The 27,707-nt window shown below is 47.2% G+C and overlaps 1 protein-coding gene across 18 annotated transcripts in view; it reads right to left on the reverse strand.

Moving 5' to 3' along the window:
• The window catches only part of RBFOX1 (RNA binding fox-1 homolog 1), a 1,454,978-nt gene that overhangs the window by 55,486 nt on the left and 1,371,785 nt on the right, over positions 1 to 27,707 (reverse strand). For 15 of the 18 annotated variants that reach the window (XM_013055188.2, XM_013055180.2, XM_013055181.2 and 12 more), the window contains 2 exons: positions 25,145 to 25,225; positions 2,556 to 2,688 (listed from right to left, as the gene is read on the reverse strand). In XM_013055188.2, the coding sequence (XP_012910642.1) occupies positions 2,556 to 2,688; positions 25,145 to 25,225 (214 nt within the window). The remainder of the gene's footprint in view (positions 1 to 2,555; positions 2,689 to 25,144; positions 25,226 to 27,707) is intronic. The other 3 variants (XM_013055189.2, XM_013055192.2, XM_013055182.2) reach the window with 1 other exon arrangement.

Here is a 27,707-nt window from a genome sequence, read left to right on the forward strand (position 1 = left end):
ACATCACCTTCTGGAAACAGAAGTAGGTTTCTGATTTCCAGTCTCTGCTCTTTGCTTTCACCCAAGCTCAGGGCTCTTACCACTCCAGTCCCCTATCTACTCTCTGCTGTCCTCTGCTTTTCTTTCCAAAATGGGTTGCCCCCCCCACACCTGCCCCTAGTCTTCTGCAGCCTCAACCAACAAGCAGAGGAAAGGGGAAACCTTCATTTAAGATGCTGGGTTCACACATTCTCATTCGGAGCCAGTGCACTCCATGCAGTTTGCAATACAAGACACTCTCGCTGAATTTCCTATTTTCAACCAGCACTTTGCTCTTCTAGAACACGCAGACATGGACACACGCACACTGCTAGCCCTTCTGTATCTTCCTCCTCCTCCTCCTAATATTGAGAATTTCATCTTACCATTAAGGGCGGTTTCAGGATTCCATTTGGAATATTACCAGCAAAGAGGCACAGGGTACCATTATAACCAAAAGGATAGGAATATTGCCGGAATATTTAAATTAAGTCACGTCTGAAAGCAGTCACAAACACGTTGCTTCACCATTTGGAGATGCCTGTGTCTCTCCCTGGTGAACGTGGCATTAATTAGTTATGCACGGTTATTCCCGGCAAAGAGCGAGATCACTGTAAGTTAGTGAATTTCAATTTTACGGCAGGTGTGTGATTTTGAGATTTTTATAAATTGTTCATGTGAGGATAAGCCATATAATTTTATTTTTTTTTCCTGTTCAGTATAGTAGTGAGATACTGAGGGCACATATACCAAAAAGCTGCAATTACCGTCTACTAAGATAAGATAATAATTTTCAGACAAACGACTGTGGTATAAACATGCGATTCTGTATTTATGGCTTATGAATCTTGCTTTAGTAATTACATGAGCCTACAGGGTAACTTGGTTTTTTTTTTTTTTTCCTCCCTCATAACAACTTGCCGTATGACCTTGGGAATAACACAATTTCTGCATTTCTGGGTCTATAAAACAGGCTCAACACTGTGGGGTTGGAAATAATGATTAACACTCTGGATGCTTTCTTGTAGTACCTGGTCAGGTAAAGGCTTAGGAGGAGCAGATGAATGTTTCTGGAGTGTGGGGAGAAGTCAGGGCAAATTCACCCTCGGTTCGCTACTGTCCACCACCTCTCCGCGAGAAAGGAATTTTCACTGTTGTTTTGTCCAGTAAGAAACCGAGAAGTGACCCAAGGCTAACAACAACACAAGAAACAATGGACACGGACTGGTCTCTTTGCCTGTGTTCTCTTCTCCTGATGATTCCATGTACTTTCATTTATTTATATTCTGAATTTCGTTGCGTCTGTGTTATATTCTGAATTTCATTGCGTCTGTGTTTGAAACACCTCAGATGCTCTCCTCTGCAGTAGGTGAGATATGAATAAATAATGAAAAAAAGAGTGGTTCCCTTTGTCGTTGGTATAATAGAGAGATGATCTAGGCTAATTCAGGTTTTCTAAAAGATTTATAAGCAACAGAGCTTTAAAAAAATGCATTAACCCTTTTCATAACAGCCTGGAATGCAGCCATATTCTTTTTCACAGACCAGAAAGCCAGTCGGCCAGGGCATAGCTGAGTTTTTCTGAGTAGCGCTACTGACATTTGGGGCCTGACACATCTATGTTGGGGGGCCCTCCTGTGCACTGGGCACCTCAAGCAGTGTCCCTGGCCTCCACCTCCTAGATGCCATTGCACCTTCCTGCTCCTGCTGTGACAACCCACAATGTCTCCAACAGTCCAAACATCCCCGAGGACTGGCAGAGACACCACTTTCTCCCCAACACCAGGGGTGCTGGAAAGTTCCAGAAGGAGCCCTGAACAGGAGGAAAGAAAGCATAGCACTGCAGTGTGGCCGCACACCCCACCAAGACCACAGTTTCTCGGCGTTCCCAGTCATTCCTTAATCTACGCTCGGCAACACCAGATTCCCTGCGCACAGATAAAACACGGCCAACGGAATTAGTTTCTTGTAGAGGAAGCCAAAGGCCCATTTTGGAAAATCCAACTGAAACGGGCCTTACTTCCAACGTCTTTGAACTTTTGAACGTTTGCATTTGACTCTACACCTAATTTTCTCTTCTCAGGCAAGGGCTCATAAACCTTGAGGAGCAAGGTGTCTTTGGGGGAGGGGAGCAAGACCACCCCAGCGAACTTTGATGTTTGGGGATTTTGTGTCCCTCCATGGACGGAATTCAAGGGGCAGATGTGATCCAACCTCCTTAATAACCAGATGTTTGCAATCATCAGAAATACATCTTTGGCTGTAGCCATTTTTCTGTTCTCCAGCATTCAGTCTCAGAGAGAATTTACATAACAACATGTGACATGTAGAATGCTTAAAGGCACCAACCATGACAGGACAAATTACACTCATTTTTCAGTTCTCTTTGCAAGGTGCTCGGCGGCAGGCGCGCGCAGGGCTGCATGCTGGGGCGGTTCTGGTGGGGAAGTCAAGGCCAGCATGCGTTCACAACCAGGAGGGGTGGTGCGGGAGGCCCGCCGCAGGGCGGGGGGGGTGGGGGGAGCTGCCCCACTTACCCGCCATAGGCCGGGATCGGGGGCGGGGGCGCCGCAGCGCGGAAGGTGTTGTACACGGTGCGGCCACGGCCTCGCAGGTGCGCCCCTCGGTAGGCGGCCGCGGCGGTGGCGGCTGGATACGGGAAGCCGGGCACTGTGGGGTGGGAAAGGAGAGAGCAGAGCAGAGGCTTTCAGAAGCACACCGGTGGCGGAGGGCAACCCGCCCACCCAGGCCCCTTCTCCCCCCAGCCCCAGGCTGGACACTGCCCCTGGAGAAGGGAGGCGGGGTTCCAAAGGCGGCCAGCAGGGCGGAGGTCAAGGTCCGATTCCAGACAGAGTGGGTGGCCTAAGGGGTCGGTCCCTGTGCCCAAGAGAACATGGTAAATGACAAGCATTTACAAAGAATTCGTGGTAACAGGAGACAAGCTCACTGCGCAAAGTTAAAATTCTACAAAGGCGGATTGCATGAAGTATGTGCTGTGTTGCCAGGATCTAGGTGTCTACCTGCACACACATGTATACCGTGCGTAAGAGAGATTTATGTGTCTGAGCACACAATACACGTATATAACGTAGCCAAGCACATGTGTGCATGTGTAAGTGAACATGTGTGTTCATGTGTACGTGGTGTCTACACATGTGTATGTGGGTGTGTACCCAGGTATGTTTATATGTGCATGTATATATGCAAACACTTGCATTTCCATATGCGTACATACTTCAGTGTGTCCCTGGTTATCTCTGGGGCTGAACTGTGTGTGTGTTGTCTACTGATTGCCTTCCCTATCCCATTTTTCTTTCCCCCAGTTTCCTTTATGTACACCTACTGCTTGTTGAAGTTTTTAAATTGCAAGATCGTTTTCCTTCAGACGCGTGCATGCATCACAAGTGTGCAAACCCCTTATGCGCCAAGAAACGAACCGTTACCAATGTCCCATCAGCCCGCAAACCATGTAACAGCTAGGTGCACCCACCAACCGTTAATTGTAGAGAAGTCTGGGAACTCAGCTCTTAAGAGGGTGTGGGCTGAGTTTTCCTCCTCGGAGGAAAATTCTCTGAGTGGGATGGCTTGCTGAGGAGTCAAGAGGGAAATTAAGCCTGATGCCAGAGACCCCTGAAAATTCGTTCTCTTGCCTTTGCGTGGGATGTCCCTCCTCCTAGGGTGTCTGCAAATCCGGACGCACCGGGGCCCAGGAAGCCTTTAGGAAACCACTTCTGCGCAATCTCACAGCACTCTCGCTATGCCAGCCCCGAGCGTGCCATCCCCACTGAACTGCAGGCAAAGCGCCCGAATGGCATTCCAGGGAGGAGGCACATTTCTGGGAAACCATACAGGGGAATCCACCGAGGCAGGAGATCTGTATTAAAGGCCCAGAAGACCCAACCTCTCACAGGTAATGGTTTCGAAAAGAGGGAGTCTGTCAGTGTGTTACCTTTTCTCTCCCCTATCAACCAGCAAGTTCTTCCTGGCTCTCCCCCCCCACCATTGCCTGTCCATCTTTGCTTCTGCCTATGCCTCCCCAAGTCGGCGGAAGCCCCCCAGATTTATCCACAGTAGGTTCTAAACTTTGGACACCTGAGTGAATGTGGGGGTGTCTTAAACACGTAAATAAGAGAGCAATCGGCTAAGTTGTGGACAGGCCAAAGAACGGACAGACTCTCCAGCCAACCCCCCTCCTTGTCCCAGATTCCTTTCCCAACTGCCCACCCCCTCCGCCCGACACAAAAGGAGATTTCCAGAGGGAGGGAGAAACAGGTGGAAGGAAGCAAGGGTTTCCTCCCTCGTTAGCCACCCCCTCTCTCCTGCTCCCTTTCTTCTGGGACTTCACACAGTGTTTTTAGGACAGACGGGGCTGGGAGGGACAGGAGCCTCCAACCTCAGAACATCCGGCCGCCAGGGAGGCTCGCAACCATAGGTCATCAGCAGACGCACACCTCTCTCCGGGAGCTCATTTTGGGGAGCACCTAATCGCTTGCAAGATGTTATGTCTCGTGCTGTGTTGAAGGTGCCTGAAGCTTATATCCAAACTGCCAGTGGGGTCTGCTCCCCTTCTCACCAGCACACTCAGGAGCAGAAGCCCTTCACCTGATCTGTTTATTAGCCCCGGCATCCTTGGATACACTGTATCCTAGCTGCGTGGGGCTGGCCGGGGCCGGGGAGACGAAGCGGGTAGGGTCCCCCACAGCAGCCATCCCCAAGCCCCTACACCCCACAGAATCGCAGGGGTTGGAACACAGCCCTTGAACCCAAAGTGCAGACTGACTGATGGTCACTTGCCATTCTCTGCCCATTCTCATGGATTCCCCCAGATCTTTCTCTCACCAAGGAAGGTACAATGCTAGGATTGTGCAAGCGATGCAGAATGATTTTATCTTGCCATTTGTGTCTTAAAAGACCATATACGTTGTTTTTAACCTCTTTTTCTTATTGTTGTTCGTGTCAAATCGTGCAGCTGTCCTTAATGCTCAGATTCCCGGCCTCTGCTCACCCACATCCCCCACCGCTTGTGTTTCAACGAACGTGCGTGAATTCTCAGAGAGGTGTTCATCGTAATGGGGGAAAGCCAGTAAGTCCTAACACCATAAAAGCCCAGAAGTCATGAACTGTTTGTTTCACGACTGGCGAGAAAATGAGGGAGCGGGACTGTGATGCCAACTCCATCTTGCCACAGTTCAAATATTAAGTTTTCATAGGAACGCCCTGGATTTTGAAATAAAGAAAATGAAAAATTCACAATCTGGCAGAGCAGCTGGCCGCCTGTGTGAGGAGACACGGTAATTATGTTGACCCATTCATTATCGCCGGCTCCCGCGCACACTGAGAGAGACCAGATCCCTCTTAGCGACAAGCAGGTTCTACAATAATTCTTAGAGGATTTAGATGTTGAGATACAACAGAAGCTAGGCTGGGGAGCAGGGCAGCGCGAGCTGCTCAAAAGTGCGGGGCCAGGACTCCTCGTGGGTCCCTTGAGTACGGTGGGGGGGGGGGGGACAGGTCTCCAGGGAAGGCTTTCCGGGGCTCTTCCACGTTGACTCGGAGCAAATCCCAAGTTAGAGGGAGTCTTATTTTGTTAAAGGAACCCAGCAAGGACAACACATCCACTCCTGGGTTGAAAACTTGCTTTTCTGGGAGGCCAAGTGGCCTCAGGCAAGATAAGGAGGTCCTGCACGTGATGCTTTGGACCTGAGGCTTCATGCAGGAAGCCTGTGTGTCTCCCAGGTGGATGGATGGTTTGCTCAGCGGTCCCTTTCTTGGTACCCGTCTCCTGCTACCGAGGAGTCTCTTTATGAAGCCTCTGGTTGTCATCACGATTAATGAACCTTTGCTTCCTCTTTGCCTTCTTGCTTTCCTTCCTTCTTATTCTGACCCTCTTTTTCCCCCCTCTCCCTTCCGTTGCTTCCTACTTGTATTTATGTCTTCATCTCCTTTGGAAGGGAGCAGCCACAAAGCTCCCCGGGTGTCCTCGCCATCAAGTAGCTTGGATGACAGAAAGGAAAGAGAAGGGCTCCCGCTGTTGCTAGAACGTACCCTCTGCGAGGGCAGAGTGCTCCCCCTCTGTGGATTCAGAAGAGGGCCCGGCACGGAGCAGGTACGTGGATACCCTTTGGAGGTGAACCAGTGTTCGTCTCCCTCCTTCTGGGACCGTAGAGGCAAAGCCTCGTCACCCTGCACCTTCTGGAACACTGTCCTCTATACGAGGTGTCCTGCCCGGGAGTCGCACTTACATGGAGGCCAACGACACAGCACGCCCTCGGTCAGGATCCCTGTAAAAGTGACTTCTACAGCCGGGCTCACAGGTGCTGGGCTGGCCCCGGGAATGGCAACCACACTTGGCGTTACGTGTGGTTCTGATAAAACGGGAGAGGACTGGATCCAAGTATTGTACTCGGAATTACTGCAAAACCTTAATTCCCTGAAATTCACATTCACTGCTGTGCTGTGTTGGGATGTGGAGATCAGGTTCTTGTTCTGGGGAAAAGCAGGGCTCAAATGCAAGCCCCTCCCTCCAGACACTAATACCTATGAAAGGGCCTGTGGGGTCAGGTTCTTTCCTTCACCGAACCCCAGACACTGCTCTCCGGCAACTGAGCAATTTGGAGTCTCGGAGTACAATAAACGTGTGCCACAAGGAACAATGGATAGAACCTGCTTATAAACCTTAACTCCTCAAGTCTGTGGCGGAGCCTTCCGTGTTCCTCCTCATGCCCACTAGAGGAAGTTCCCCCCACCCCCTGCCTGCCCTGAAGCTGGTTTAGGATTCTGAGTGACTCTCTTGCCACTAAAACAAATGGACAATTGCACGGGTTAAAAAAAAAAAAAAAAAAAAAAAAACCCAAAACACCCACAATTGTTTGTTTGTTACGCTTCCTCTGGACTCCACTTAGGACGGAAGGAACGGATTCGTTTACTTGCCTACCATGTGCACTGGCTTGTTGATGCTGGGACACGGTTAAATGCATATTTGAAGCAATCACCTAGACCGATGATTCAGACACAGATGAAACAAAACCGAAATGACTTTATCCTTGAACCACACAGAAGACATCTCAATTATGTGCTTACTTTGGGACGCGACACCTATCTTTGGTTGAGTCAAAGTTATCACATTGTCTATCAATGCCTCAGTTCAGGAGTTTGGATCCAGTAAGTGGGCAATAAATGTTTAATAAATCTAATGCAAAAAATGCCAAATGGAAACTCACAATGTCCTCTCTGATTCTGGACCGGAGTAAATCGATGTTAATAAAAGTCATAAACCTGTCACCCTGCCCCATGTTTGCAAAAGCCTCTTTGTTAATGAAAGGACAGGGTTAGAAAGAAAAGACACCAGATTATAGGCATTTTTAAACCCCTGGTGTTGGAATGGATTTTCCCCCCCTAGCTGAACTTCCAGTTAATAAACATGTAAAGCGAGCATCACTGGGGAACAATGCAAAGTATTCAGGTTGCTTTGCAGACCCAGTATAAATCCTTAGTTGTTGGCATGAGGGAGACAAGGAAAGACAGGGGACGAGACAAAACAACAACACGGGTTCATTATACTGGAAAGGTTCCCTTTTAAACCTTATCCAGCATGAATCAAAGTGAAAAATCTGGTATCACGGCCACGAAAATTGGATTTGGTTCATAAGCTAAAAATGAGTTTCTTTCAAAGGGAACAGGGCAAGAGCTTTTAGAGCGAACACCAATTGCGCACCTCGGGGACACATCCACGTCCCCGGCCGACCCACTCCCAACCTTCAGCTAGATGCAGCATATTTTGGGGGAGTGTTCGTGGGATAACTCGCTCAGTTCTCGGGCACGAGGAGTCGTATAGCACGGAGCTCAATGAAATGGAAACTTCAGGGATGTAACGAGAGGCCTGCTGTGATGTGCGGGGCGATGTGCGCAATATCAAGGCGAATCAACGTTTTTAACCGGAAGATGTGTGGGTGTATCAACCCGCCAAATGGCCCGTTTACCAGAGTGTCAACGGCTTCCTGCCTGTCTCCCATCAAAGACAAAGCCCCCGCCGCCTCCCCCCTCCTCCGAGCTCCGCACTCGGTGTATTTACAGTGAGGATCGCGCCCGCTCCCCCTCCGTCTCCTTTACGAAGATGGTGCTTACCTTCGAAATAAACACAAATGAGATCATCTCACCAGCCCGGAAATCCCCAAAGAAGAAACACAAAACCAGTGGAAAATACTTGAGGGTTATAAAGTGCATATTAAAGTTTTAGAGCTTTGGGAGAGACGGAAGAGTAGCAGATGCAAAAGCCAACAGGGGGGCAGAGTCTGCATCAAAGCCATAAAAATATACAGCCGCGGTAATGGGCAATTATTCTTTGCATTTGTGCGCTGGTTTGAATTTGCATGAGGTTGCCAGATGCCCTGGCAAAGGTGTTCCATCAGAATGGAGGGGAGGGCTGCTCTTTGTGCCCCCGCCCTTCCTCTCTCCCTTGGCGCCACAGTGCCTCCTTTGCCCACCCCTGGAGTGGTCTGAGACGTAGAGCCGTCTGTGCTGATTTGGGGTTGAATTGCTCTGTGGATAATTTAGGGTAGAACCGTTCACTGACGCAAGTCTGGGGGTACAGACGTGCTTTCAACAGCAGGCTCACCGTTCGGCAGGATTCCCCTTGGGGGATCTCCTGTTTCATGGGCTGGACCGTAAATTAAGAAGTGGCATAGTAGGTAACATGCCGAGGTGAAATAACCAGCTTGAGCTCAATTTCCGAGGCAGAGTATTGTGTGATAAACATCACAAGGAATAGTTAAAAAAAAAAAAATGATTTTTTTCCCAAATGACAAAAATGTTGGCTTGTTTTTTTGTCCCCCCCCAAAATGAATCTCAAACAAAAGTACATCAAATTGGTTTATAGCAGAATTTATACGCAACTGGGTCACTCTCTTTGAATGGTGCTAAATGGGAAATTTAATACGATGGCGCACATTTAGTTCTAGGTCAAAATAAAAATGGAGAGGCTTTCAATTTTGTTAAAATTCAGCAATTTCAAGGTTTCGGGAGAGAAAGGGGTGGGGGGGGTGTTCCAAGCATCCAGTCATTTACAAAAAGACCAAAATAGCCACTTAATTTGTTGGAATCTCTGATTCTCGTATTCTTGTCTATCTATCCCTGAAACACATTTGGGACGGACTCTTGTTTCATTTCAAAATGCATGTGGATATTAAATACTGCTGTTTAGAAGTGAATAAATCCACATTTTGGACAAACCGTTCCTTACAGGACATCCTCATTTGAGATGCATTGAATAGGAAAACAAAAATTTCTAATTAATGTACAAGTCTAATCACCATTCCCCACATGGAAGAGTAATTTTTCACTGTTCATTTGCTGGGTTTAATCTCAAAACTGACATAACAGAAATGCAATGTCCTATAAATCTCCGCTCATTTGTTTCCTTAATATTCATATCCCATTGAACAGCAGCTGCTTGTTGCTGCAGTCTATTACAACTTGCAAAAGTGTCGATAAAAATATTATGAAAGGCAAGATGTGTTCCTTCCTGGCTGTGCGTGCCATTTTATTTGGGAAAAGACAATAAATGGCTCGTGGATGGTCCCCCCCAGCCTGCTGCTTGGTGGGTGATTAGTGATTAATTACCTGGCAGCAAATTGACATGGCACGAGGAAATTGACACAGCCCTGATTAATTAACTTTTTATGGGTGGTAGTTGCTCACAAAACATGGCGCACCCTAATTGAATCTCTCTACGTAGCATCGTTGGTACAAAAGTTTTAGCCCAATCCAAATGAGCCAGAAGTTTCTTGGCTGTTCTAGGTTTGACGAGAAGGTGTTGAAGGAAAAGGCAAGAACTTGAAATTGGAGAGAAAAGTACATTATTTGAAGAGGGGGAAAAAAAAAAGATGGTGACATTGTCCTGGCTGGACTGCCTGAGCTGAATTTATTGACCTAAATCTTTGCTGTAGGAGGCTACACTGCTGCCTTATGCTCCAGCCTCCTCTGGCTGCTCCTTCTCTGTGGCTTCTGCATGTTCTCTTTCCTTTCCCCGGTCCCTAAACATTGAGTTGATCAGCCCACTCAAATGCTGACTCCATTGTCCCTTCCTCCTCCAAGGGCTTCTCCCCACCTCCTCAATGTCTCTCGGCCACTCCCGTCCCCAACCTGCTTCCTCCCCTGGTTTCATCTGGCCTTGACCACTTCATCGAATGGCACCGACATCATACAGCTCTCCGTGGGGATGTCCTAAGGACCTTATTTTGGTCAAAACTGTGTGTCTCTCACACCTCCAGGGTTACCTGGCTTAGGGTAATTACTGCGATGTTTATTGAGAATGTTGTCAGATGAACTCAGAATGTCACAGTCGTTCAGCCACGGGGGAAGGCGGGTAGGGGAAGGGAAGACAGGGGGACAGTCCTTAAACTTGAGAGAGCGGTGACCGCGCTGCTTAGGAAAGGCGCACATGCTAAGAGAAAGTCGGGTTTTCTCGAGGACATGAGTGAGGGACTCAACCCGACTTGAGGAAAGTCCAGACAACGGTAACTGGAAAATTGAAAGCAAAGCGGTGATCCCAGTTGGGCAAAATCCAACCTCCATACTCCATTATCCGAAAGAGGAGCTTCAACTGTATATCAGCGACGATTTACTGACATTTGCTAACCGCCAGACCCAAAGGTCAACTCAGTAAATCTTCAGGAAACCATACGAGCCAGGCATTACTGCTACCTTCCCTTTCCTGGGGAGAGCAGGAAGAGGTCAGGCAGCCCAGAAACTCGCCCAGTGCTCTCAGACAGCCTGACACTAGAGCCCATCATCTCGTCTACCACACAACAAAGCAACGAGGCAATTGGGACTAAGGTATCCCGCGTCGGCCCTGGGCAAGAACTTCCTAGCTCCACTCTCTCCTTTCTCCTTCAGGACTCCCCGTTCTCACTTTCCTCCTATGACCTCCTAGAGCAGTGTTAAGTTACTACATCCTCTCCCTGGATTCATACCGCAACCAGGACAAGCGGCCCAGTTCGTCATGGAATGAATTGGCAGGGGAATCTGCTGACCAACCTCCAGGAGACCTCGATATGCTCCTGGTTGGGGGCAGGAGCTGGAAGGAGGCGGGCGGAGGGCAGGTGCCGGTGCTTCTCTTCTCTGTTTAGGCGCTGAGATTTCAAAACACCTGGAAAGGCTTTGCTCCTTTTCTACTAATTGGATACAGGCCAGAGGGATCACTACGGATTTGTGTTCCTGGTAAGAGCCTACAACAAGCCATTTTCCCTCTCCATCTTGGCTTATCTCGTCTCCCAAAATACCGGGGAAACGGACTCTCCCAGCAATGGGGACTTGGGGTCCCCCAGTATGGCGTTTATACACAAACCTCATCACTGTCAAAATAAGGAGCTCCTTACGACGAACTTCAACTAGAACCTTTCTCCAAGATTTGAGAGACCTGCAAAAAACAAAACAAAACAAAACAAAAAAACCCTTTCCTGATATTTGGGTAATGCCCTTTTTTCTCTATATAACCGATTTATTAATATTGTTATCAAATATCACTTCACTCATGACTCGGTTACAGTCTCTTCCTTAGCAAGGAAACAGACGAGTCATTCAGGCTCAGTTGGTTAAGCCGCTGCCTTCGGCTCAGGTCATGATTCCAGGGTCCTGGGATCGAGTCCCACATCGGGCTCCTTGCTCGGCGGGGAGCCTGCTTCTCTCGTCGCTGCCTCTGCCTGCCTCTCTGCCTGCTTGTGTGTACTCTCTCTCTCTATCTCTGGCAAATAAATAAAATCTTAAAAAAAAAAAAGAAAGAAAGAAAGAAAGAAAGAAAACTAAATGCAGTGAACGTCCAGGGATGACCTAATCTGAGCAGCAAGCCTGGCATCCCCAAAGCAGAAACGCTTCCTAACTTAAAAACACATTCAAAAAGCGTCCACTATACCCACACACAATGCTTACGTGGAAATTTCTTTCATCGCTAGGTCTTTGAATGAGGATGGCAGCCTTGGTTTTCAAATAATTGCCACATTACTCCCGCTTACCTCCCGAACCGAAGTTGGCTGTTGCCTCTTCTCCCCTGGGTTCCAGACGGTCTGATGAACCCAACGGGCATGCGCGGCAAGCACCGTGGCTGCCGGCCGTGCCCAGATAAGCTTGCACTTTGCAGAAGACGTATTTGTGATCTGTCGGCTCACAGGTGTTGACAATACCCACCCTGGGCAGGATTTCTGTAACATTTCATCCGGCACAAAACGAGAATGAATCTCTCAATCTTGGAGGGCTTAACCTGGCGGGACCGCGGAAGGCATTTGCAAAGGTGCTTTCTGTTATTCGAAGGAAGGCTGGAGACAAAGCCGTGAGAGGCTGAGATCTGTTTTAATTTGGAAGAGGAGATTTGCCACACTCGATTCGTTTGACAACACCTGTAGCGGTGTCAATTTAGCTCTCATCAGGTAGCCATGGGGGGGAAAAAGGCAAATAATGTATATAAATAATTACTTTATCGAGTGCCTCTATATAGCAAAGTTTCAATTGTTAAATCATTCCTGATCTGGCTAACAGGTGGCTGGAAGCGCGAGCCTGGTGAATTGCCTCTCCACGCAGCAAACAAGGCAAGGGAGATAAATTAGCTTCACGTGGTGGAATGGATTTCCCATGGTTCTCTGGGGCTGCTGGAGCTCCTGCAGGTGACGCCCTCCCAGGGGTCCAGCGGGGGGGGGGGGGGGGGACTCCCAGGACGGGTCCACGATGCAACTACAGCCACCACTGTGGGAATAGCTGGCCAGGGTTAGGAGCGTCGGATTTGGAGAATCAGTTTCTACCAGAATCCCAACCCTTTGGGTCATACCCCACGCAAAACTCCAGGACAGGTGCTATCGGGATCTGTGGATTGCCTGCCTGGTACCCGAGCTGGAACAATCCCCCAACCCCCAGCGTGGACAGGCTAGAGGGAAATCACTCAGAAATAGGTTGTCCAGTCACTAGACCAACATAAACATACCAGACTAGCTTCTTTGGTGAACTTAAAAAGAAAAAAAGTCCCGGAGAAGATGGCCTCTATGGAAGAAAGGGAAAGTGTAGCGGACGATTTGGGGGGACACAGTGCCTCAAGCAGCCTGAATGACTCTTGACACAAGAAAGCTCACAAGTAGGCTGATAGTCGTGAATATGCTCCCAGCAATCAGATTCGGGCAAGGTCAAACAGCTGGTGTACTGTGAGGATATAGACCCACCTCTGGCCGAATCCAGGTCTTGTCATGAACTAACAGCAGCTCAGGGAGAATTTTGTAAAACCAATACGGGGGGCCTAGGGTTTGCCGGCAGAAAAGAATCTTTTGGGAAATGCTCTTTGGAACCTGGGCGTGATATATATCCTTGGGCAAGTGTGCCTGCGGAAGTGGGTCTGGTACGTTCGTGTTTACATAAAAAGCAATTAGGCTTTCCGAGTCTACACTGCATGCAAACAAAACTCAAGGAGACTGGACTGAAAATATGGGGTGTGTTATCTGGTCCTAAAAACTGCATTTTGTGAACACTCCCCTCAAATTCTCCAGGAGCAATGAAATAGCTTCTGGCATGACAGTCCTTTTACAGAAATGAAAACATGATTTAAGAAAATGGTGTTTTTGGAGAGAAGCAAGTGTTTAAATTATCATGTTTAAATGAACTATGCCAGGCTCTTTTCCCTTCCAGGGAGGCAAGCTCAGCTTCCTTTCGTGATTCTTTGCACTGCACAGGGAGATTTGCTTTTGAAAAGAAACGAGGCAGGGGGAGGAAGGGGCCACTTCTGTGGTTGGACACATTTCTGGGCAAGAAGCACCAAGGGGCCCTTCTCCGGGGCCTGAATTATATGTCACTGGCTGTTCTCACTCCCCCTTCTAAGCTGTTCATTCCCGGCCATGCTGACTTTGAGATAGGACTTGGCTTCATTTGCAAAGCCTGGTCCCCCAGGAATACACACCTGCCCCAAAGCATCAAGCTACCCCTTTTATATTCCAGGAAACACACAGGATCTTATTTTTGGCCCCAAAGTAGTTCATATTCAGTCTGAACACGGAATAGCCCCCTCCCCCATTTGAAATCTATATTCGTTCGAGAAAACAAATGAAGTACAGATGAGGGCTTAAAAAAAAAAAAATGAACTCTAAACCAAGCTGCCAAACCCTTTGGAGGGTTTCTTTCTCCTCTTTGCCAAGGACCAGCGGAAGGCAGGCATGGCCCAGGAGTTCAGTGCGGGAGCTGCACCCGCGTGTTTGCTGGTCTTACAAAAACGTGAGCATTAAAAAGTACTTTCTGTCAACGCCATCATAGGACGTGGGGTTTCCAGGGAATTCCCCCAGAACGACTGCCTCACTGCCTTCCAGAAACATCTCGTCTCGGCCTTGTTCTCTGGCTGTGTGTGCACTGGAATCCCAGGGCAACGTAGTTTATTGTTTTAATATCTGTCTGACACACAGCAAACCATTCTCCAGTGACTCCTTATCTGTCATATGTATTTCTGTGAGAGAAATATCAAGACAAATAAGATGTTTGGGGGCACACCACAGGATGGTAGGTTTTGCAACTGGCAGCCTTTTGCAGAAGGGAGACCCCCATCTGCAAAAGAGAAGAGCCACCATTCTGCATGGAGATTAATAAGCAACGCGCCAAGAGAGCTAGACCCCAGCCGCCAGAAATGTGGCTGCTTCTTTCCAGAGTCTTCTGTAAACAACGGAGGAGGTTCAACTTGTGCATTTCCCCCCCCTGAAAATTTTTTTTTTTTTTTTTTTTTGAGGCAAAACAGTCACAACAGAGGGGTCTAGGATCGTGAGTCCGCCCAAGTCAACCGCGGCTGTGGATGAAGGCACTGACCCAACCCGGTTGGGGCGATGGTGGGGCATGGATTGAAAATACAACCAAGCCTGTTCAAGAGGCTGTTCAAGAAGTCCGGGTGAGGGGCACCTGGGTGGCTCAGTGGGTTAAAGCCTCTGCCTTCGGCTCAGGTCATGATCTCAGGGTCCTGGGATCGAGCCCCACATTGGGCTCTCTGCTCAGCGGGGAGCCTGCTTCCTCCTCTCTCTACCTGCCTCTCTGCCTACTTGTGATCTCTGTCTGTCAAATAAATCTTTAAAAAAAAAAAAAAAGTCTGGGTGAGATGAGTTAACACAGGAGTGAGTACAAAACTCTTAAAAATCAGCTGCTCACCAATCGGCATGCTGTCCTACGCCGTGGGGAAAGTGGGGCCGGTGGCGGTGCCAGGCAGAGAGATGGCGCTTTGGGGATGAGACAAAATGACACGGGGATTTGGGGAGCGGGGTGGGGGAGGGGGTAGCTGCATAGCTGTGTCCAGCTGGGAGCAGTTGCTGGGCATTAGATCGGGCGTGTGCCTCTGAGGTGACAGGCAGAGCACGGCACAGTCGATGTCTCAAAATCTCCCTGTGCACGGGTTCATTGTCACAAATAGAAATTCTGTGGCCAAGTGCGTCTACGGGTAATGCGGGAGGATGGTGAGAACGTCAGTATTTAGCTGCGCTACCAAGAGGCATTCAAAACGCCGTGTTAACAGAGGGCAAGCCTCCTGTCGGGTAGGACCCCAAATGTCAACGTGCGAAATTTGTTTGTAGTTCGGAGGCATTAGCATCACGTATCCATCCTCTGTCTCGCCCACGAGATCGCCACACTACAGAGTCTGACTGAAGGACGCCTTGCTTCATTAAACTGAATTTAAATAAAAAAAAAAAATTCTTAGAGGACACCTTGCTCACGAAGTTACATGGAAAGGCACCTGGCATATAGAAACAACGTGATGGCAGTGGGTTAAATGAAGTAACGCCTTTCAACCCCCTCCCCCATCAAAGGACTGAGAAATGGGAGGAGTTATTTCCGAGATGATGACGTAGAGGACGCAGGTCTGTTGTCACCACCGCGCTGAGCCACAGACTCAGAAGGAGGGAGGCGGGGGTTCCTGATGAGAAAGATCCACTGTGGAGGCCCTCCGAGAGACCAGCATGACTGGAAATTGCCGGAGACGCCAGAATCAGCCCAGGCTAACAAAGAGGCATCCCCAGTACGCTGATGGAGTCTCACCACTTAAACCAGGGGAGCTGGGGCCGGTCTTGAGAAAGCCAATAGCACCACAATGATACCCCCAACTCCACACTTGTTTGGTGTTCATTAGGAGGGCAAAACTCAGCCAATCCACCCTATTTAGCCCGAATTCATGTATCTACCTTACTTTGATCAGTACCAAGAGAAGGGTAGCTTTTGACATGCCTACCATCCATTACTGGTTTTGAGATGTGACCCAAGGGCACAAAGTACGAAAGACCCATGAAGGTGCACATTGAAAAGAAGGCCCCTCTTGATCACCTCCCCGTTGTAGCCAGCTGTCTAGAGTCCGACCCTTCCAGATAAGAATGCCAGCCGAGCAAAGGGGTCCGGAAACTGCCGCCCTCGGGCCGCATCTGGCCCTCGGACTGTTTGGGTCCATAAAGTGTTATTGGAAGCACAGTCACACCTGTTCAGTTCTGCAGTGTCTGCGGCTACTTTCGAGCTAGCGACAGAGTTTGATTTGTTGCCAGCAGGAACCAGATGGCCCATGAGGCTGGAAATATTTACTCTCTGGCCTTTTAAAGAACTATTTTGCCAATCCCTGACCAGGCAGATCAGACACAGAAGAACCGCTTCTCCAGCGATCCGGAGATGAGAAGAAGAAAGCACAATGCTGGCCTGAATGCAGAGGCTGGATAGCTGCCTAGAAGCTGCCCTTGACCCCTCCCTGCTTGGACATTTCCAGGAGCAGAGCACGTGGCTGCCCGTGGATATGCTTAGAGACTAGTGAAGACGGGAGGCCTGGGATTGAGTTAGGCTGGGTTCTAAATTAATCTGGCTGGGTCACCTTGGACACATTGCTTAATCCTTCTCATCCTAAATTTTCTGAAGCAAAAAGGGGCACAATCATATTTTACACTTTTCTTGTGAAGATGAAAGCAGAAATTTCACGTGAAGGGCTTAGCGGAATGCCCGTCATAAAGTAAAGGCTCAATAACCATGAGTTAATATTAGTATTGTTACTATTATTATTATTTTTTTATTTTGGGGCTGGGCTAACGTAGGACCAGTTAAGCACTCACCCTGGGTGCAAAATTTAAGAGGAGGTGGCACCAAACCCCCCCCCCCAGTAATCAGGATAAATCATACTTCACTGTAATATTTTAAAAACTTAAAATTAAAAAAGTTCACGATGAACAGACTCTCAAACTTTAAGAAAAGAAGGGCTGTGTTGAGCCTTTTGCCCCCTAAGGTAAAAAAAAAAATTAATAATTCTAGTCCTGTGTTAATGAAAATTTTGCTATTTTGTTCACTGTCAATTTTTCCCATTAATTTTGATTTTTAAAAATACTGCATTAGAATATTATTTTTCTCGACTATCAAGAATTTTTTGGAACCTCTTAAGGTTTTGTCCAAGGTGACTTTCTCTCTCGCCTGACCCTCATCCTGGCTTTGATTATCCTTCTTTTAAGTGATTCCTCCAGAAAATATTAGAAAAGGCCTTTTCAGACCCATGTGGAGCTCTGAGATCCTGGAGGTCTCAAAGAGAGAAGACATGACACACTTTCGCAAAGTGTGTCAGTAACACAGTGACCTGTACGTGCACTTTCTATCAACTGAACTCAGTCCACTGACACTTTCTGTATTGGGCAGAAGAAAGAAGAAGCCGTAAATTAATTTAGGCTGCTACCTTAATTACAGACACAAAGGAAGTTCTATCAATTACCTAAAAGTAGAACAGTGCAGGCCTGATTTATGTATGTTTCTGCCACTTAAATCATTGTTTTATGAATTCCACACAATTACTTCCATAAAACCTGCAATCAATACATCAATTAAAAGCACACCACCACTGCTCGCCCTTGAGTTTCATAAAAGTGAATAAATGAGGAAGTGACTCTGCATTTTGATAACCTTTAGCATCCTGAGCCTGTGATATCAGATCTCCCCCAACCCCCGGCCCCCATGGTCAGGAATGAACATTTCAGGGAGAATTAACTATCATCTTCCTTTTACGTTAGGACTTGTCCTCACATGGATCCCAAGTTCATCTGTGGCTTCTGTTAACTGTGGGAAAATACACTTACTTGCGTTGATAAGCACATGAAACATATTTCTGCTGGAAAATGCTTTTTTTGCCTGTTGACAAAACTGGTACCTTTGTGCCAAGGCACTTGTCCTGGACTGAAAAGTAGCCTGTCCCCCACAATTACATGTTGATCCCCTAACTCCCAGGGTGGTGATGTTTAGGGATAAGGTCTTCGGGAGGTAATTAGGTTGAGGTAAGTCTTGAAGGGATTGGTGTCCTTATAAGAACAGACCCCCAAGGGCTTGCTTTCTCTGCCTTGTAAGGATGTTGTGAGAAGGCAACCATCTATGAGCCAAGAGGAAAGCTCTCATCAGAACCAACCATGCTAGGACCCTGATCTCAGACTTTCAGCCTCCAGAAGGGAGAAAACATAAATTTCTGTTGTCTAAGCAGCACCTCCCCCCCATCTATGGTATTTTTTATGGCAGCCCTAGAAAAATAATAGAATGCTAGGGAATACTTGCTCCTGGCAGGGATCTTGTGACCTAAAGTGGTATCTAAAGCTGTAACGAGAGAAAAGATGGATATATTTGCCTGCTTATTTGAAAATGTACGCTGGAACGTAAGCAAGATCAAAGGCCCCAAATAGGGAATATTTCCAACATCTATGCTCTTCACATGTTATTATTCCCCCTAATGAACGGTTCTCTCTCAATCTGAATTAAAAATATAATAAAGATCAGTTCAGAGGATCCTAGGGGAAGGGGGGAAAACTGAATGGGAAGTCATCAGAGAGGGAGAAAAACCACGGGAGACTCTTAACTCTGGGCGACAAACTGAGGGTTGCTGGAGGGGAGGTGGGTGTGGGGATGGGGTAATTGGGGGATGGGCATGACGGAGGGCACGTGATGTGATGAGCGCTGGGTGTTATACACAACTGATGAGTTACTGAGCAATACATCTGAAACTAAATAGGTACTACTAGATGTTAGCTAATTGAATTTAAATCAAATCAGAAAAACACCAAAGAGAAATGGGCCCATGTGTCCTAGAAATCCACAAGAGGTAATGTCCGCAGGCCAATTAAAGTAGTGAATCTCATGCTGTCGCTAGGAGGAAGGCAAATGCAGAGGAGAGGGGACTGGGAGGCTCTGCTTCACCCGTCCAATTTTCAAAATTAAGAAAGAGCAGAATACGAAGGTGCTGGCAAGGATGTCGGGATGGAATCACCAATCCCGTGTTTGGGAAGTTAGGTGGGGGATTTGAGACACTGGAATGTCAGGGTATATGTAAAGGTATTTGCTGCAGGCTTTAGGAAAAGAAGGTAGTTTGAATGAGTGTGGACCGGGAACAGCTTGTAGGAGCATCCACACCATGGGACAGCGTGAAAATACCCAGATGGCTGAATAGGAGGGAGCCCAAATCTGCTATCAAGTGAAACAAAATATGATTAATATGTATAATGCGTGCATAATACATGTGTGTAACACACCCCTCCGTATACAATCAAATGATGAATACCCCCATTTTACGTGTGTATGTCCTTCCTTGCATTATTATGAGAAAATGTAGAAAGATACTTCCCAGGCAGTCAGTATGGATAACTTTAAAGGTGTCTGTTTTTGGATAAAATGGGGATATTATTACATCATTACACACACACACACACACACACACACACACACATGTGTGTGTGTGTGTTTATTTGCATGCTTCTCTAATTACAGGAAGCACATGTTAAACTTGTAATTTGAAGTCTTCATAAAATTGTAAAGAAAACAGAATTCAGGAGGTAACATCGACCTGCTTTTGGAAGCATCTACTTCACGTGGACATAAGGATCAGTGAGAGCTGGCTCTAGCTAATCCAAATTAGAAATCAGGCTCCCTGCACAGCGGGAAGCCTGCTTCTCCCTCTCCCATTCCCCTGGCTTAGTGTTCCCTCTCTCGCTGTTTCTCTCTCTGTCAAATAAATGAATAAAGTCTTAAAAAGAAAAAAAAAAAAAAGAAAGAAAGGAAGTGACTTTGCCACTCATGGAACTGTGGATTTACCTCTTGGTATTTCAACTAATAAAAAAATGGAGGTAACGTTTTCTTTTGTAAGAAAGTTGACATGTTCTTTCCATTCCTAGTTCTAGCTGGAGTTTTTAGATGGTGAGCACGCAGTGTAGGCAGATAGCACTCACACTAAAGCAGGTGCCTTTCCGCCAGACAGGAGGAGCCTCCATCGCTGGCCCCGGGAGGGAGAAGGTGGTGAGCGAGCCCACCAGCTCTGCCCCAGCATTTACCAAATCCCTCCATTAGGTGGTTAGATGTGGCTCTTCAAAGCAAACGTGATGCTCTTAAATTAATTAAAATTATTTCAAAACTAACAAAGTAGTTCATGTAATTACTCTAATTCATTTTGTTGATGAAAAGTTAACGTTCCTAAGACAAAATTATGAATAGTACATGTTTTCCATTCTGGCATAAGGTGATTCTTGCCTAATTTTCTGGAGTTTTGCTTGGACTCCATTTGAGTGCTGAAAAGCAGGCAGGTCCACTTCACACTCTGGATGCTAGTGTTGTTCATCGGGACATGTGAGAGGATGTGTGATGTCTCGTGACACAAGTTGAATTGGGGTTTCACACTGGGATCAAGGTCTGGATGGCGGAGAAAAACAGACCAATTGCAGAGGCATGGGAGAATCTGTAGGATTACATTGTACTGACATGGAGCTGTGAATGGAAATCTTTCTCTTAATGCTTTCGTGTCCTCGGTCATATTATTAGGATGATTCACTTAAGTGGGGGGAAACCCATTATGTAAAAGTGCATCTTAAAAAATAGATAACCTCAAGTAGGAATTATTTTCATTACAGAGGAATTCAGCAGGGTTCCTTTAAAACCCATCTCCCCTACTGCATGTAAGGGTATTATTTACAGATGATTAGCTATTTGGCTAGGCAGAAGGGCAATTTAAGTTTAAAACACCTAAGGCCAGTTAAAGATCCATGGGGGGAGAAAAAAAAAAACAACACAAACCCAGGAATAATCATGGAAGTCAGTAAACACATAGGATCTGATTTACAAAAGTATAATTTATACACAGCCTTCTTCAGGAGTACAAGTATTAGAAAATCATGAGAAACACATATATTTTCAAGCTAAAAAGCAGGCGCATCCTGCAAGGTTGCTGAGAAGTCAGGGATCCTCAGCTTTTGGGTAGAAAGCTAGATTCCTAGCCAAAGAGGACAAACCATTCAGGCCTCAGAGACAAGAGAGGTGGCTTTCAGCCATGTGTATGAAACACTCAGAGAGGAGATGAACCTTGGTGGTCATGTGTGTGCCCCAGTGTGTGTGTGTGTGTGTGTGTGTGTGTGCATGTGTATGACAGAGAGAAAATAGAAACAGAGACTAAGCAAAAATGACCCTCCAGGTGAAGGTAGGATTGTTTCTAGAACATATGACTTTGTACTGGAACATGTACCTTAATCTGGAAGAGAAAACCTACAAAGAAGCCAGCTAACCCTACGACCCAATGATTGCATTACTAGATGTTAATCCCAAAGATACAGATGTAGTGAAAAGAAGGGGCACATGCACCCTAATGTTCATAGCAGCCATGGCCACAATAGCCAAACTGTGGAAAGAGCCGAGATGCCCTTCAACAGATGAATGGATAAAGATGTGGTCCGGATATACAATGAAATGTTACTCAGCTATCAGAAAGGATGATTACCCAACTTTTGCATCAACATGGATGGAACTGGAGGGGATTATGCTGAGTGAAATAAGTCAAGCAAAGACAATTATTATATGGTTTCACTCATGTGGGACCTAAGGGAGGAAGACCACAGGAGAAGGGAGGGAAAACTGAGTGGGAAGAAATCAGAGAGGGAGACAAACTGTGAGAGACTCCGGACCCTGGGAAACAACCTAAGGGTTCCAGAAGAGTGTGTGGTCAAGGGAAGGGGTAAGCGGGGGATGGGTTTGAAGGCGGACACGTATGGTGACGGGCACTGGGTCTTATAAGCAACTAATGAATCACTGAACATTACATCAAAAACTAATGATGTACTGTGTGTTAGCTAACTTATAACATAATTAAAAAAAAAACAAAAAACAAAAAACCAAGAAGCCAGTTAATGGCAAACAGCCCAGACTCAAAAGGTATTGCTCACTTGGAGAACTAAAGCAAAAAACCTCAGCAGTGTGTCTCAGGGAGAAATGGATCATCTTTACACCTGGCATTGTCGCCTCAAGATGGAAGTGATCGAGAGCTCCTTTGGCCACCCAGGTGAGGAAGGAGAAGCCTCAGCATTGGCTGTTCTTACAAAACACTCACTGAGCTTGTCCGGACGTCGTTGCTTACAGGATCAACACATGAAGGTTCCTATTGAAAGAATCTAGGTTTCTGTTTTGTTTTGTGATGGGGTAGGAAAATGAACTAATCATTGTTATTTCCTTTAACACTACTCTACAGAAGGACAGTTCTGTAATATTTCTGAAAAATTCCCACCAACAGTGGTAGGGGGGTGATTAAAATGTAATATTGTGAAATGATAGAATATTATGAGGCCCTCAACATATTTTCATAAAGTACCCATGACACGATAATCAGTGGAAATAATGGAATGAAAAATGTGTAGGTACTATGATTGATTGTGCAATTTAAAAATGAAGGGTGTTGGACACACATTATACCGTTTCTATAATTATTATAAATTTTCACTTTTAAGCTCAGGGAAAAAAATGTATAAACAGTGAAGAGATACTATCATTTTGGATTTTCAATAAAAAAACAGACCTTTTATATCTGCGATCAACACGCTTTTTCTGTAAAGTGCTGGAATGACAATATTTTAGGCTTTGCAGGCCACCTCTGTCACCATCACATGTTGTCTTCAGTTCTTGTTTATTTCTACAGCCCTTCAAAGAATCTAAGACCCATTCTTAGCTCACAAGCTTTACAAAAACAGGCTGTGGGCTGGATTTGGCCCCTGGGCTATACTTTGCGGCCGCTGCTATACTTTTGCTTTCGCCTCTGGGTGCTTCCCCTATTTTAATATGAAGAATTTGTGATAGAGTCCCATATTTCATATTGATAACACACTTCCCCCAAAGCTGCCTTAGAATGGTTATACTGATTCAAACCCACCCTTATTTGGAATTAATTTGAACAGAGAACTGAAATAGAAATGTATATTTCACATGATCCTTGAGAGCTGTGCTTTCCAATATGGTAGACACTAGCCATGCGTGGCTAATTAGAGTAACATTAGTTAACATTAAATTAAATAAAAAAGGCAGTGCTTCTGTCCCAGGAGCCCACATATTGGACAGCGCAGATATGGAACATTTTATCTTAGACAGTTCTCTAGGACAACGATGTCACAGAATAAAACAAAATAACCCTCTGGAACACAACTGTGGTCAAGTTTTGGATTGCCACTGTTCCTCCAGAAAATACCATTGATAGAGAAGGTAGGGGAGAGAGACAAGGGAATGACAAGGATATGTAGGGTCAAACGAAGCCAGAAAGGCAGTCCATCTCTGAATAACTTCCCAGGTTCAAAAACCAAATCTACCATATTGTGGCTGTGGGATCCTGGGTTATCACTCCTCCTCAGTACCCCCTCCATTCCTCTGCTGTAAAGCAAACGTTATAATACCTACCTGGTGCAGATTTTGAGGATGAAACAAGGTTGAGCGTGTGGAAATGCGTACTAGCCTCCTAATTCTACGAGCTACGTGCACCCACATTTACACCGCCCGAAGGAGGCCATGGCCAAACATTTAGAAAGAACAACTTCTTGCCAGTATGGCTGGATGCTGGCTTCTCGGGGCACAGGAAGATACGCTGTACTGAATGTATGCCCAACCTGCTCCTGAAGATGCTATGCTGGTTGGGAGGAATACCCGGGTACCCCCATAACCTGGCACCTTCAGAAACCCGCAGGACTCTCAGAGTCTTGTTTTTGGTTTCCGGTGACTGCTTCTAACCTGTGCCCCCCAGCAAAGAGTTTGGTTTTTCTGAGCTTTTGGGAATTGAGACGCTTGATCTTGGCCCTCAGGGAGGATTCCCCTCTGTCTCTCATCCTCCGCCTCATCACATCCCCATCACTGCTGCTTTTCATCACCACCCCCACCCCTTCTCTAAGCTCTCCAGCAGCCTTCCTTCCCTCATCCCCACACTCACTGCTGAGCACTGATCCCACTGAAGACCAGCTTCATAGTTATGGGGGATTTCATAGGGTCGTGTTTTACAGCCTAAGAAACAGATAAGAAGTTCTCAGCAGTGGCTGGGGGTCTTTCTGAGGAGGGGCAACCCAGCTAGGGGGACCATGATGGAATTCAGAACTGTAACTGTTCGACCTGTTCTGGGAACTGGGGTCAGGGTGGGGCATTTTCCACCCCAGAGCATCCATCCCAGGCAGAGAAATCCTTGGTTTTTCCATGTCAACACTGTGATCTATCTTCTGCATTTATTTTTGGTTTTCTCCCCCTTGCACTTGATGACTATGTTCACATCTACCAAAGTGCCTTTTCCCGTTGTTCCTCTACCCAGTTAAATGGGGGAGAACCACATTCTTCTCTTGCCTCCTCCTGCTCCCTGAAATCACATAGCAAAGGGCAGAACAGGCTTGCAAACAAGTCATTATTTTCCACCGTGAGAAAAAGGTGCCCAAGCACCTTTTGTCACGTGAGGGGGCCACTTGGATGGCCTGTGTGTGTTCCATCAATTATTTTCATGTGAATTTGCAAGGCTGTGATAGAAGGCAGGCAGTGAGCTTTAGCTCCACACCCCTCCCCACCATGCGCCAACCCCCAGACCAACGCCCCAGGTCCCATCCATTGGACCCGATCCTGCTGGGTCTAAACAAAGGATGACAGGGACATCTGGGAAGTGAGCGTTCAGACGTAATGAGCAAAGGGGTTCGATGCTAAGGTGACAGGGAAACACAGAGACATGCTTATGAGAACCAACCTCATCTTGCGGGGAGCCACAGGGAGGGTACAGCAGAGAGGGAGGGGAGGAGGAGAACTTACATGGCAGGGAAGGTGATTGGACTCAGATTTATGTCACAAAACAAAGAGAGAGCCACGACAGCGGGCTTACTTGCGGAAGTATATACAAGTGAACTGGGGGCACTGTACATGGAAGATCCCTCCTGGTTTGCCTGGCACAGCAGCACCGTGCCTACGAAAGAGAGAGAGATAGCTGGTATCTGGTTTGGGAACAGGCACGCTACACCTGAGAGATCACGGCAACGCACACAAGAACGGCAGAGAAATGAAAACACAGCCACACCCCCGTGCATGTGGCGGGGACACCCGGGGCAACCCCCTGGCTTAGCCGAAGGGAGTCGGGAGCCCGCCCTCCAGCCCTTCAAGCACGGGTGACACCTTGTCACCTGGGGTTCCCGTAGTAGGAACCTGGCCACCCCAGGACCCAGTTTCAGAACAGTGGTGGTGGCAGCACGGCATATGCCAAAGGGGGCTTGAAAAATACCGGCGAGAACTAGATGACAAGCCTGGCTTGAAGCCCCTTAGCTGTGTGATCTTGGTAAGTCACTGTACCTCTCTGTGCCTCGGGAGTCCCATCTGGAAAATGGGGCGGATATACCTACCTCCAGGGAGGGTTGGGGATCGTAGGGCTAGAGATGTGCCTGGGGCAGGGGCTGGCACAAAATCATCACTCGGTAAAGGGGAAGCATGTGAACTGCTCTGTTTGGAGAAAACTTTTCCTCCCCTGCTGCCACGCCCTCCCCCCACTTTAGACTGTCTCAATCAGTTCTTCAGGGAAAGGACAGAAAGTGCGGCGGGGAAGAACTTTCACCCTCCATGTGACCCACCCCGGACCCACACTTGGCTTAGGGTGAGACCATCATTGGCTTCTGCGTATCTCGTTTCTTCCCGAAAGCTCTCAGCTTTCCAGCTGGAGAGGCTGCCTCACCAAGCAAGCCTGCACTGCAGATCTGACTGTCCTCTGCCTGATTTAAAGCAAAGGGCACCGGGCTTATCCTAGCACAATGGAATTTTACAGCAGAGAGGAGTGGTGGAATCCTGAGATATGCCCTCAGTCTGTGATGTGTTTTGAACCACCACCCACTCCAAGGGTGAGCAGGGTCAGGAATCCGCAGGGTATCAATTCTCTCTCCCACAAAGCTCACACTCAGACTTTGAAAAGACTGTGAGAGACTTCTGAGGAGCTGTCAGCCCATTACTGATGATGGAACTGTGTTCCCTGTGGCTTCCGTTCACTTGTTTCCATTTTGTTTTGGGTTTTGGAGTCTCTGGCCGTCACCAAAACTGGAAAGCTCCCCCCGTGAGAAGAAGCCTGCCCACATCATTGGAGACCTCACCCACATCTTCGGAGCTCACACACACCTCTGGAGACCTGCTCTAGGGCTTGCTAAGGGGTTTTACAGCCCGGTAGGAGCTTTCCCAAGGTTGACAGAAGCTTAGTAGGAACTTGCAGAGTGAGTGGGAGTTCTGCCACACAGAGAGGGATTGCCACCTGAACCATGAAAAGATAGCCATCTTTCCTGAACTAAAAAACCAAACACAGTTCCAGAGGTGGTCTCCATGACAGCCGCCCCCCCTCCTTCAGGACAAAGCCAGAATAGATGGCCCCTATGAGGTGGGCTGAGAAGGTTTCTGCAGATTCCTTTTCTACCCTTTGCTCCCTGTGTTTCCCTAGATTTTGTACATTATTTCCAGATAAAGCAAAGATGCGTGAAAATCCCTAAGTGGTCCCTCCATCACCAACTCAGCCACCCCCATCCATTCTTTGACACAGAGAAGCAGCCCACGGACAGAAGTTCTATCTGAAGGAATGTCCCCTGGTCCTTCTGACATTTACCCTGGTATCCCGTGTTTCTAGCTGGAGAAGAGCCCCCACAAAAGCGTGGATATAAGAGTAAAACTGACTGACCTTCCCTTGGTGGTAAATGTATTCAGAGTCTGGTTGGGTCTGAGTCACGATCAGCCTTTGCTACATGGATGTTTCTTTCTTCTATTTTATTTAAAAAGTTTATCCCAACATACAAGATGGGACTTTACATGGTCTTCTTTCTTCTTGGTAAGTATTTCCTGTTTTGGCAAGAAACTGGCATAGCTTGGTAATTAATAGCAAACAAATGGAACACCAGCCCAGCGGGGTGTGGGGTCTGAAATCAACCAACAGGAGTAGCACACCCACCCCACGGACACGCCCCGACACCCATCCTGCTTATCAACAAGTACTTTGCCTGACTTTGCAAAGGCCATTCATCCCCAGGTTCTCGCTCACTGCCACAACCTTAGACAGAAAAATGAACGTTTCTATAGGATACACAGAGAGCTGTCAAATCAGCATCTTCTAGGGTGGGACCCGTGAGAAAACTCAGTGGGTCTCTCATGTCCACCCCTGGATCGAAACCACTTTTAAAATGAAATCTGAAGTTTCTTGGGGGGGGGGGGTACCTTGGTTTCAAAAGAAAAATGGCATAGTTGTAGCAAAAATATATCCAGAAAGACATTTTGGTATTGTGCAGTTAAAACCTTAGGGTCAATTTTCAACACTCTCAGTGCAATTTAGAGAATCCCATTGGGACACAACACAGATTCCCTCTAGGAAGCTAAATCCTGGCAGGGCATAATGAAGCTTTCCTAATGCTCTTACACTGTAGATCCTGAGA

This window comes from Mustela putorius, unplaced genomic scaffold (genome assembly GCF_011764305.1).
Source record: "Mustela putorius furo isolate JIRA1106 unplaced genomic scaffold, ASM1176430v1.1 tig00004007_pilon_pilon_pilon, whole genome shotgun sequence".
In the NCBI taxonomy this organism is placed as follows: Eukaryota; Metazoa; Chordata; class Mammalia; order Carnivora; family Mustelidae; genus Mustela; species Mustela putorius.